The sequence below is a fragment of the Garra rufa genome, chromosome 7 (assembly GCF_049309525.1).
Source record: "Garra rufa chromosome 7, GarRuf1.0, whole genome shotgun sequence".
NCBI lineage: Eukaryota > Metazoa > Chordata > Actinopteri > Cypriniformes > Cyprinidae > Garra > Garra rufa.
The window spans coordinates 49,346,343-49,359,367 of NC_133367.1; the positions used below are offsets into that span (position 1 = coordinate 49,346,343).

General features: G+C 36.6%; 1 protein-coding gene across 1 annotated transcript in view; it reads left to right on the forward strand.

Annotated features, from left to right (window-relative positions):
* Positions 1 to 5,957: 5,957 nt before the first annotated feature.
* The window catches only part of LOC141338965 (protein NLRC3-like), a 51,542-nt gene continuing 44,474 nt past the window's right edge, over positions 5,958 to 13,025 (forward strand). Inside the window, exons 1-2 of the mRNA XM_073844578.1 lie at positions 5,958 to 6,121; positions 6,287 to 8,066. Of these exons, the coding sequence (XP_073700679.1) occupies positions 6,085 to 6,121; positions 6,287 to 8,066 (1,817 nt within the window). The 5' untranslated portion in view covers positions 5,958 to 6,084. The remainder of the gene's footprint in view (positions 6,122 to 6,286; positions 8,067 to 13,025) is intronic.

Consider the following 13,025-nt stretch of genomic DNA (forward strand, 5'->3'; position numbering starts at 1 on the left):
GATATTGCAGGCATTATTAACTATTAATTAGCATTAATTAGCATATATAATATTATATTTCATACAAATCTTACTGTTGAGAATTAACAGAGGTTTCGATGTTAAAGTTTTATGGAAAATTGTGATAATCGTTTGCTTTAGTTGGGCTTTTGACCCTTCACTTTTTAACACTATAGTTTTTTCTAAACTAAACGTTTCTAAAGCATGTTTGTTATTCTGGGCGCTGTTCAAATACAGGTATGTGCCAAAAAATTTGAATATCGAGGGAAACTAAGTTTCAAATAGTGAAACGTGTATGTTATATTAGTTCACTACACACAAAGTGATATATTTTAAGCCTTTATTTGTTTCAATTTTGATGATTATGGATTAAAGACAAAAAAAAATCCAAATCCAGTATTTCACAAAATTAGAATATTTCAATGAGCAATTAAAAAAAGGATCTTAAACACATGTTGGCCTTCTGAAATGTGTTCATGTACTGTATTATGTCCTCAGTACTACTTCCAGCATCAAGGCGGCGTGGCATGGAGGCGATCAGCCTTTGACACAGTTGAGGAGTTATGGAGCCCAGGTTGCTTTGATATTGGCCTTCAGCTCGTCTGCATTTCGGGGTCTCTGTTCCCTCATCTTCCTTTGACAATACCCCATAGATTTTCAATGGAGTTTAAGTCAGGGGAGTTTGCCGGCCAATCAAGTGCAGTTATTCCATGGCTATTAAACCAGCTACTGGTAGTTTGGGCTTTGTGGGCAGGTGCCAAATCCTCCTAGAAAATAAAATCATTATCTCCAAAAAGTTTGTTGGCAGCAGGAAGCATGAAGTGCTCTAAAATGTCCTCATAGACAGCTGTGTTGACTGTGGACTTGATCAAAGACAATGGACCCACAGCAGCAGATGATATGCTCCCAAACCATCACTGACTGTGGAAACTGCACACTGGACTTTAAGCAGCTTGACTTTTGTTCCTCTCCGGTCTTCCTCCAGACTCTTGCTTTCCTCTGAAAACAGGACTTGGGACCACTGGGCAACAGACCAGTACTTTTTCTCCTTAGCCCAGCACAGATGTTGTTTTTGGTTCAGAAGTGTCTTGACGCATGAATGCTCCAGCTGTAGCTCATGTCATGCAGACGTCTGTATGGTGGTTCTTGATGCACTGACACCAGCCTCAGTCCAATCCTCATGAAGCGCCCCCAGATTTCTGAACCGCCCTTGCTTGACAATCCTCTCAAGGCTACTGTCATCCCTGTTACTTGTGCACCTTTTTCCCTTCCTCTTAACACTCTGTTAATATACTTCGACACTGCTTCTTTTGCATGCCTTTTGAGACTTTTCCTCCTGATGGAGGGTGTCAATGATGGTATTCTGCACAACCGTCAAGTCAGCCGTCTTCCCCATGACTCTGAAGCCTACTAAGCCAGACTGAGACAATTTAAAGGCTGAGGAAACCTTTGCAGGTGTTTTGCGTTAATTAGCTGACTAGATTGGGACACAGGGAGCCTACAATCTTGAACTTTGTCGTAATATTCAAATTTTATGAAATACAGTTTTTTTTTAATCTTTAATCCATAATCATAAAAATTGAAACAAATAAAGGCTTGAATTATTTCACTTTGTGTATAGTGAACTAATATAACATACAAGTTTCACTTTTTAAAACAAATTATTGAAATAAATGGACTTTGCCTCGATATTCTTATTTATTTGGCACATACATTTGTCGTATCCTGTAGGGGGAGCAAGTGATACTCTTTGGTGATGAGGAAGAAAAAAATTATACATTAGGAGACTCAAACTCCTCCTTGTCAGGTGACACATGAAAGTGAAACTATTACAGCAGGATCTGTTTTGTCGTATGAGGAAGTAACTTACATTAAGAGAGAAAAACACGGTGAGTACCACAATTTCACAATCATCTTTGATAGACAAAATCAATCCTGACTGGTTTAAAGTGAAGTACAACAATAATCAGATATAGATGTTTTAGATATTTTGAAAGGTGTTGAACCGGGGTAAAGTTGGTTTTATATTCGCACATTCGGACTTCCGCCTTCAATAACTCTTTTAATCTGCAACAAAAAAGGCTAATTTCGGTCAAATATTATTACGGACCATTATGAGCACAAACGCATTTTTCTGTAGAACTTTTTTAAAACAGCGTTTTAAAGAAGCGGGTAAACACGCTTATCTCTATGGAGTGTCATGGCGTCATCGCTTATCTAAGGAACCTTATCTAAGGATGTTAATGTTTCTTTTTTTTGTTGTTTGGGAATTTTTTATTCATAAGCAAAAAAAATTCTAAATCGCTGCCTTCTTTTTCACATTTCTTAATTAAAATTGTTCTTAATTAAACTTCTTTTTTTTGTCTGCTATGACCTTTATGTATCCGTTTAATGTTTGCATAATAATAATAATAATAATAATTTATTATGACTGCTAATTATTCACTCTCCATGATACTAAAGTCATCAGAGAACGAGATATCATAGAGGAAGTTTATTTGGGCAAAAAGTTAAATTTTAAATAGTTGAAACAAATACTTTAAACGTATAAGCGATCATAAATGCAAATGTATTTTGTAAATTTCTAATTAGCATTTGTCAAGTATTAATTCTAACTGTAGTGGTGTGTCAGGACAGGAGTGTTTTATCATCTTGATCTTGTATGTTACAATGATATATTTATTGATATGCACAACAGTAAAAACACCAGTGGCAGGTGTTTTTTTTAGGCGATCTTCGATACTACCGCATTCATACAGCATTTTTTTACAGTAAAATGTTAATTAAAAGTACTTACATCAAATCTATAGAATTTATCTTAATTGTTTGTGAAACCTATTCAGCTGTAGATACACAAACACTAATAAAAATAAATGTATTGCAAAGTTCTTTAATAGAGGGTTTTGTTTTGCATCTAACAAAATGCAGTGTCTATTTAAGTGCAAGTCGATCGTCTTGTTGGCAGAGGTTATTATTTACACTAACTCTGCTCACTCAAGTCCCACATAAAGCATCAGTTCCAGTGGGGTAGATCAATAAGTCTGTACCTTTTGACACGAATAACCCAAGTTCACAGCTGCCTTTGCCAAACTTTTTTCTCAAACTGATCTACTACAGCTAAGTGGCAGATGTGGAAACATAGTATGATACTAAAGGATCTGAGGATCCTCAAATGCAAACTGTGCAGTAATTTATTAATTTATTCATATAATCAATCATTAGTCATTATCCATTTAAATGTTTAATTATTTGATTATGTTTTATAATTTTAAGCATTTTAACTTTTATTAATTTACTTATTGTTCTTATGCTTCTATATTTTATATTTCTTCTTATTTCACTTGCTTAAGCATTTCCATTATTGATTAATGTCCAGTTTTTGTGGGGTAACAGGGAATGTTTATGGAAACTCAAGGTTGACAACAATGACAGCTGAGTAAAAACTAAAGATCTGTGTTGATTTAGCTTATTGTGAACTGGGGAAACAAGTAAAATCATTTTTTAAATGTGTTCTACTATATTTGTGCATTATGTGTCCTGCCTTCACAACCCCACAAAACACAAATACTTGTCAAAGAAAGTCTGTATATTTTGGAGAGTATAAATACAAGACCTAAGGGAACTGCCCAATTTAAAGACTGGGACAAGTGTATTTTTGTCTTGTTTCTGGTCAAAATATCTAAAAGTTCTTCAATTAAGATGCATTTTGCTAGATAGATTGCAAAATGACAAGATATTTAGTATTGTTTTAAGCAAAATGTTTCAACATCTGGAGTAAACAGTTAACACTATGAAGTATTTATCACACTTAAAACCGGAAAAACAGAAGTAAAACAGAGTGAATTAAACAAGAAGACATGGGCTGAAGTATGTTTTGTAGGGTCCAGACAAGATGTTCCAACTTGCTTTGGAGCAGTAAACCTGTGCTTTAAAAACCTATTCAAATAAATCATATGTCATTGTTAAAAACAACACCGTTCTTGTTCATTTGAAGGCAAATAATTGAATAAAAGCAGTTGTAAACTTAAGCAATTAACTATGTTCAGGAGATTACAAGAGATTTTTCCACTTGTACTAGATTATTAATTGTTAATAAAACGGCAAATATTTATTGTTGCTAAAGACAATCTATAGCATTAGAAGACATAATGTGAGTAATATTTGCTGGTACATCTGTAGTTTGCTAAAATGTAGTTGTCTGTTTGCACACAATGAAAAACAATTAGAACTTTTTTTAGATGGTCCCTATCTTGTTTACCACACTACATTCGACATTCAGTGGACAATCGCAAGTAAATATGGCATTAAAACAACACTTATCCCTTTTGATCGATTGTAAAAACAAATGAAGTAGGTTGACTATCATGTTGCTGATCAGAATTTGCAAAAATTTACTTTATTGCACATATAATCAGAAAGTTATTGAACTCGGAAATGTGTGAAAAAGAATGTGCAAATATAAAACCAACTTTACCTCGGTGTTAAAATTAGAAGAGAAACACAGAGTCTGTAAATCATCAGATCAAACCTTTACTTTCATTTTAACACAGTGCTTGTCTGATTTTGTTGTGCTGTTTATGAATAAATTGGATTCTGTGTAAATAATGTCAGGAGGAAATTGTTTTTCATGAGTGCAGGTCATTACTGTGAACTGACTGTTGAGACAGAGCTGGATTTGAGGAAATTAATTGTTGAGATGATTCATAACTCACTCTGTGGATCAACATCTGGATCTGCTTTTAGATGAAACCATGGCCTCCAAAATGAATCTCTCTGATGAACATGAAAGAAAGAAAAAGACAGTCAAGAGGTGAGAAAATGTTTGAAATGTTTCGCATTTTTAATGCTCAGAAACAATAAATGTATACTACAATAGCATTTTCATGTTCAGTCAGATTCAGGAGGTGAGTCAGATTTACTTGAACACATCGATGTGTCTGTGAGGAAAAAACAACTGATGGATCTTTCAAACATTTCTATAATGCATGAATGAAAAAAGCACATGGGGCAGATTCATTTTATTTATATGAAAATAATACTTTAATCTTTTAACTCTCAAGTCACAACAGACTACTCAAGTGAAATATCAACATTAAAGGGAGTTACAGTAACAGTAAATGTGTTTCTGTCAGAGCAGTGTGAGATTTTCAGAAACAGTTTGTATTGCTGTTATATTTCAGTCTGTGGCAGAATCAATCTCCTGAACCCAGCTGTGTGTCCATGAAGAGTGACGCGTCAATGGATCAGCCAATTGCTTTCAGTTTGGGAGAATCATCTGCTGATCTGAGGTGTTGTTTAATTTACAGTATAAGAAATAAATGATATTCATTAATTTACTGATGTGCATTAAATACATTAGTATATTTACAAAAATGTTCAATATTTGTTTAACTACAGTCAAAAACATAAAGGACCAGAATCACAAACAGCAAAGAAGAACTTAGACTCCATTTTCAAGGTTGGTTTTGTGTGTGTCCATCCCAAAACAATAATCCTCTGGGTTAAATTATTATAAAAATTATCTGTAAAATCGTCTCTGGAATAGTCACATTTACTTCCCTACCCAAAAAAAAGTATTAAGAAACTGAGAAATCTGTGAAATTTTCTCTTTAATAGTCATATTTACTTTCTAACACACGTAAGATATTAGGTTACTAAAGTAGAGAAGATGAATCCATATGTAACCTGACTGCTGCACAAAGATGAACATCAATCTAGCAAACAGACAATCCAGTCAAACTCCCTCTTTTAACCTCAGTATCTGTAGACGCTGATGTTTGAGCATACAGTGGAAGTTATTATCAGGTGTGATATAATTCAGTGATGTTTATAAGTATTCATGCTCTAACTCTTGTGTATTGATCCTTTGGTTCACCTTCTCTGTGACTGAATGGATGTTTATTGTTTGAATATTTACTATGATTTCAGGAGATTGAGCACAGAATCGTCTCTGAGTTAAAAAGTTTTAAGAGACTACTGAGTCCAGATTACCCAGAATGCTCTGAAAGAGACCATTATGATGATGAGGGTCATAACAGAGTCAGAGAGGGGCTTCTGAAGATCACACTGCTCATCCTGAGGAAGATGAACCAGACAGACCTCGCTAACACACTACAGACCAGTAAGAGCTCTGGATCAGCAGATTATAGCCTGTATTTTTATGATCAACCTTCTGTCTTCAGTCGCTAATGTTCCTGAATGTCACGACACATCTAACATATCAAACCGAAAAATACATTTCTAAAACATTGCTCTGCCGATAACAACAGTTATTTCCTTTGCTCAGAACTGATGCCTGTGTATCAACAAAAACTCAAATCCAGACTCCAGGACAAATATCAGAGAATCAGTGAAGGAATGTCCAATCATGGAGACTCAACACGTCTGAATGAGATCTACACAGAGCTCTACATCACAGAGGGAGGCAGTGGAGAGGTCAATAATGAACATGAGGTGAGACAGATTGAGACAGTGTCCAGGAGACCAGAGACACAGGAAACACCAATCAACTGCAATGACATCTTTAAACCCTCACCTGGACAAGACAAACCCATCAGGACTGTGCTGACTAAAGGAGTCGCTGGAATTGGAAAAACAGTCTCTGTGCAGAAGTTCATTCTGGACTGGGCTGAAGGAAAAACCAATCAGGATGTTCATTTCATATTTCCACTTCCTTTCAGGGAGCTGAACTTGATACAGAAAAATCTCAGTCTTGTGGATCTTCTAAACCACCTTCACACAGAAACCAAAGAATTTAAGTCATCAGATTATGAAGACTACAAAGTCATGTTCATATTTGATGGTCTGGATGAGTGTCGACTACGTCTAGATTTCCAAAACAATCGGAGCTTGTCTGATGTAACAGAATCAGCCTCAGTGGATGTGCTGCTGACCAACCTCATCAAGGGGAATCTACTTCCTTCTGCTCTCCTCTGGATCACCTCTCGACCAGCAGCAGCCAATCAGATCCCTCCTGAGTGTGTCCACCAGGTCACAGAGGTACGAGGATTCAACGACCCTCAGAAGGAGGAATATTTCAGGAAGAGAATAAATGATCAGAGTCTGGCTGATAGAGTCGTCACACACATCCGATCATCAAGAAGTCTGTTCATCATGTGTCACATACCAGTCTTCTGCTGGATTTCAGCCGCTGTTCTAGAGAGGATGATGGGTAAAGCAGAGAGAGCAGAGATTCCCAAGACTCTCACACAAATGTTCACACACTTCCTGATCTTTCAGACCAAACTGAAGACACAGAAGTATGATGGGAAATATGAAATCAATCCTGATCAGGCTAGAAAGACTATTCTGTCTCTAGGAAAACTGGCTTTTGAACAGCTGGAAAAAGGGAACCTGATCTTCTATGAAAAGGACCTGAAAGAGAGCGGCATTGATGTCAGAGAAGTGTCAGTGTACTCAGGAGTTTGTACCCAGATCTTCAGAGAGGAGTTTGGACTGCAGCTGGGGAAGGTGTACAGCTTTGTTCATCTGAGTATTCAGGAGTTTCTTGCTGCTTTATTCAAGCTGCTGTCCTTTTCTGAACAAAACACAGGACTGAGGAATGAGTTCAGGTCACCAATGACCAGTTTACTGAAGAGAGAAGTGGACAAGGCCTTACAGAGTGAGAACGGACACTGGGACCTTTTCCTCCGGTTCCTTCTAGGTCTCTCACTAGAGTCTAATCAGACTCTCTTACAAGGCCTCCTGAGAAAGACAGTAAGCAGCTCTGATATCAATCAGGAAACAGCTGAATACATTAAACAGAAGATCAGAGAGAATCCCTCTCCAGAGAAATCCATCAATCTGTTCCACTGTCTGAATGAACTGAATGATCGCTCACTAGAGCAGGAAGTCCAGAAATACCTCAGCAGAAAAGATAGACAAGATGTCTTTGGAGCCAATTGTCTCTCTGGAGTCTCTCTGTCTGCTGCTCAGTGGTCGGCTCTGGTGTTTGTGTTGTTGAACTCAGAAGAAGAGCTGGATGAGTTTATACTGAGTAAATATGATCGATCAGAAGAATGTCTCCTGAGGCTGCTGCCAGTGATCAAAGCATCTAGAAATGCTGAGTGAGTATTTTACAGTGTCTTTGTTTTATTGGCATTGTTTTATACGGTATAGGTTTGTGTTTCTCTGTGTTACTGTATATTTGAAGGTCTTTCTTATTTGACACTCAGCTATCATCATAAAGCGCTCTACTAATGACCTGATGAGTTGAATCAAGTGTTTGATTAGAGAGATTTGTCTAATCTGTGCAAAGTCAATATGCCTTTAGGAACAGGGTTGTGACTCTCTGATATTATAAATATTGGAATTGGGATCATTTCCAATCACTTAAAAGTTACATTCAGATTTTTTGAAAAAAAAAAAAAAAAAAACTTAAATTCAATCTAATAATTCATAAGTTATTAGCAGAGGTGGAAAGAGTAATAAAATATGCTACTCAAGTAAAAGTACTGTTACTTCAATGAAATTTTACTTAAGTACAAGTACAAGTACTGGTCAAAAAATCTACTCAAGTAAAAGAAAAAAGTAACTCATAAAATTTTACTCTGAGTTAAATTTAGTCAGTATTATTATTTTTTTTTAACAGCAGTGCTGGGTGGGGGATTCTAGTGTTATTCAAAAAAAAAAAAAAAAGAACAAGGGGATATAATTCTCAACCTGGTTGTTTTTATTTGAGGAAACAACTTTACAAATTAAAGTGCAATAAAAACAAATAAATAAGATACAATAAAAAAATAACCATATAAAACATTTAGGGAAATTTTTAGGCAAATAATCCCATAAAGCTTTAAACATCACAACCACTGAATGTTGATATGCCAGACATGTCCTCTTATTTATTATTATCTTATTTATTTATTTACTTCTGCAGTAAAGAGAAAAGTATTTATTTTTAAGTCTTTTTTATTAACCAAAACATTTGTTTTGCCTTACTATTCTTCTACTGCATCTTATAAAAAACTTAAAATTCAAACAAACTTTAAAATAAAACTTTAAATATACCTTATAACCTTTAAAGAAAACCTCTGCTAAATTCTAACTTTTTAAAATTATATATACAGATTTAAAGCACCTGAATTCCTTACTGAAGACAGTATTTACAACTCCAGAGAACTTTTTCTTAAATAAGTGAACCTGCCTTACCAAACAGGACAGGGAGATGCCAAAAGACCACTAAACCTATCCCTTTGAACCTGACTGACTGAATATCTACTGTTTCCATTAAAAAATTAACATACGAATTCAAACTACAGCAAATACATTCTAAATCTGTTGAAACGCATCGATGTGAAGGTTCGACACAGACACAATCATTGAACTGTCAGTGCGCGCCTGATGCTCATAAACACAGAGCCTCACTCCTCTTCTATGGGTGAGCATTCATTATAAAACACTCACAGGACAATAATTTGGACAACTATGCAAATGTTTTGACGCAAAAATACGATAGGGATCAGAGCCCAGAGAACGCGCATAGTTTGTGAATCAATAGCGGACTTATGCGTGTTTTTTTAGTAACGGATGATATTTAAAATGTAGTTAATAAGAATATTTAAATGAAAACGTACTTAAGTAAAAGTAAAATTACAATATTTAAAAGTTACTTTAAAAAGTAGAAGTACACAAAAAACCTGCTCAATTACAGTAACGCGAGTAAATGTAATTCGTTACTTTCCACTTCTGGTTAATGAGCATTGAGAATAGCTGGATGGCTGAAACGTCTGCTCTTGCTCTATTAAAATCATTAATTCTGTTTGTTACACATGACATGTAATTCATATTATGTCTATGGTTAGACAGGGCTGCCACCTCTCACATATTCAGTGTGAGACTCACGCAATTGACACTTTTCACTTTTCGCTCCAGGGCGTATTTGTGTTTGTGCTCTTGAAATCGCCAAAAGACAGTGTTTTCGTAGCGCTGAGCAATGTAGCCAATCACAGACATTTATATTGATCTAGAACGCCTGTGATTGGCCATTGTGTTCTGAATTCGCTCACCTCTAAATGCCAGATTGCACTTGTGGACCAGTGTTGCCAGACGTACGATAATTATCGTATTTGTACCATAATTTTGACCTCTGTACGATGTACGATCAATAATACCACAATGTACGATAATTTCAGAATTTTGTGACACCATGGTCGTTGTAATTATAGAGCTTCTATTCTCAAAGATCTAGCTGTGTGGATCCTACGTCTACCTGCATGATTGTGAGGAGACGTGAACGTGGCGTTACGCATGTCTTTCATCCGTTCTTACGTCTTCTCAACCAATATCATCGTGGAGAATGGCTCTCTCTCACGAGCACAAGTTAACGTTCCTGTCGCACTTAGGTCAGTTGTTTCAAAACTGAGGTTGTTAGTTTAACAATAAAGTATAGAAAATGAGTGCTGAAAAGGATAAATAGTTGTAACATCTAGACTAATAGCTGTATTTTGAACGTTTGACTCGGGTAAGATAGTTTAGCATGAGTGCTGAAAAGGATAAATAGCGGTGTAACCCAGTGTAATAATTTACAAGGTTTTTTTTTATATACATGTTTATATTTCAGGAGCATTTTATAAATGTATATGGGTGTGAATAAGTTCTATGTTAATTAAGTTGATATTTATTATTTTTGTATTTTGATATTTCTATTGTTTATCCAATCGAATTCACTTGTCCATGTTGGGTGTCCAATCAATGCTCTAGATTAAGGTGAAGGGGGCGGGAAGAATTGAGGGCAAAGTTGAACGAGGAAGAATCGGGAGAGCACGAGAGAAGAGCGTGCGCTCATCTAGTGTGATATTGTTTCACAAAATATATAGTATAACTAATGCTATAATGTGTTTCAATAGTTAATGTAGTTAGTGTGTTGTCAAAACGAGAACAGAAACTTATACTACAGAGACGGGTAAGAATTATTTCTCCACAAAATAGTTCTGGTTGTATTTATTCTAGCCTCCATTTACTAGTACAGCGAATGGACTATTTATAGAGACTAAACAGTGTCTATCTTGCCCGGATGGATTGTGTGTTTAGTTGGCGAGTCGTCAGCATGAGGATTCGTGGCAGTTTCAGATGAGGATGAGTCCAGATGACTTGAGTTAACGTGAGTGCTCGGAATTCCTGTGGCCTTATAAGGAAATCGCCGCGATCGTGGGGTTGACGGACATTCAACGTCGTGAGGTGAAACACGCTCTTCGGATTGGGGATATTAAGGTATTTTTTTTTTGTTTGTTGCTCAGTGTTGAGTGAAGCGGTCTTTTGTTTGTTTGTTGACCACAACGTACCCCAGCATCAAACAGGCCTGCAACGTGACAATGAAAGACTTACCGATTGAATAAGGTTAAGTGTGAGCTCATATTGCCGGCTTAGTATTTGGTTAAAGAGTATTTTGAATTTGAGTGAGAGTTTGGGGACTCAAGTTTAAAGTATATCTAAAAAGAGGGAAACAAATAACTATTTACAAAAACGTGAATATGTGAAATGTGTATTTGATTTATTTTTTTGATACATCTGTGAATTGTTGAAATTCCTATTGCTTATTTTCATAACTGTTATTTTATTTTACATTTTTTAACAAATCCTGAAACTTGATCCTTACAATATTTTTCAGTAAATTGTCATTTAACTTACAGTATACTTGAGTGTTTTCAATTTATTATTATTTGAGATTTAATTACTTTATTAACAGAAGGTAAATTCTAAAATCCTAATTCATAAATGTTTAGGTGATTTTTATTTTAAATTTAAGGGACCCAAGGAGTTAAGTAGCAAACACAGTTACACAGAATACGTTGAAGTGAGTAAATAGGCACACATAGCTCACAATAGTTGATAAAACAAAGTTTATTCATACGAACTCAGAGCGCTCCATTATCTAACCATGTAGGAAAGGGTTGAAAGCGCTACATAAATTGGAGGCACCGCTGGGATTCCTTGCGTGTCCCGTTACAGTTGTGTGCTGTAAAAGAAGAAACAAAAGTAAGTCTCAGTGATCATCTAGTTAGCACAGAGTGACCATGACTGCTTATTCAATATATCCTGGGCTGGTGGATGAGCTTAAAGGATGGTGTCGAGGAGAAATGCTTAATGACGCACATGCGCTGATGGTCATTGTCCCTGAAGAAGTAGATATTTCTCAAATAGAAGACACCCTCCAATCTGTTAAATGTCTGGGGCGAGTGCGTGTGAGAGGACGCATGTACAACAGCAAACTGGATAGTTTGACTGTTTTATGTGAATGCAAAGAAGTTGTAGATCCTTCTAAAATCCCTCCTGAAATACTTCCCACAGGTGGAATGGTAGCCTGGCCGATTGTCATGGTGACCCGAAGTCCAGTTTCACCAAGTGCTCCTTCTAGTGCAGAGCAAAATGATTCATCTACCGCTGTGGATGATAGCAATGTTCAGGAGTTGTTGGGCGCACATGATGGCTCGGCTGAGTCCATTATTCGTGCCGTGGGGGATCTGCTAGCTAAAATAGAAAAACCAGTGAGCGATAGCAGCAGTTATCGCCGCCTCCGTGTTTTTTCTGGGACTGTGCCAACTCCTGCCGGAGAAGAGCCTTTAGAACATTGGCTGGAGCAAGCTCGTCTCATGGTGGAAGAAAGTGATTGCTCAGACAAAGAAAAAAGACGTCGGATTATGGAGAGTCTACGAGGTCCAGCCTTGGCAATAATAAAAGCTGCTCGTGTAACCACTGCTGATCTCAAGCCAGAACAATGTTTAGAGGCTATTGAAAGTGCCTTTGGTTCTGCAGAATCAGGGGAAGAGCTTTATATTGCTTTTCGTTTGATGCAGCAACAGCCCAGTGAAAAACTGTCAGACTTCCTTAAAAGGTTGGAACAGGCGTTGACCAAAGTCATAAAGCGAGGTGGTCTGTCGGTTGCCGCTGCAAACCGTGCAAGAGTGGAACAGTTACTTCGAGGAGCAGTTGCTGCTGATCTTATGTTGGTTAATCTCAAGTTGAGGGAAAGGAAGGTAAATCCTCCATCCTTTTTGGAGCTTTTGACTGAGATTCGCAGTGAGGAAGAA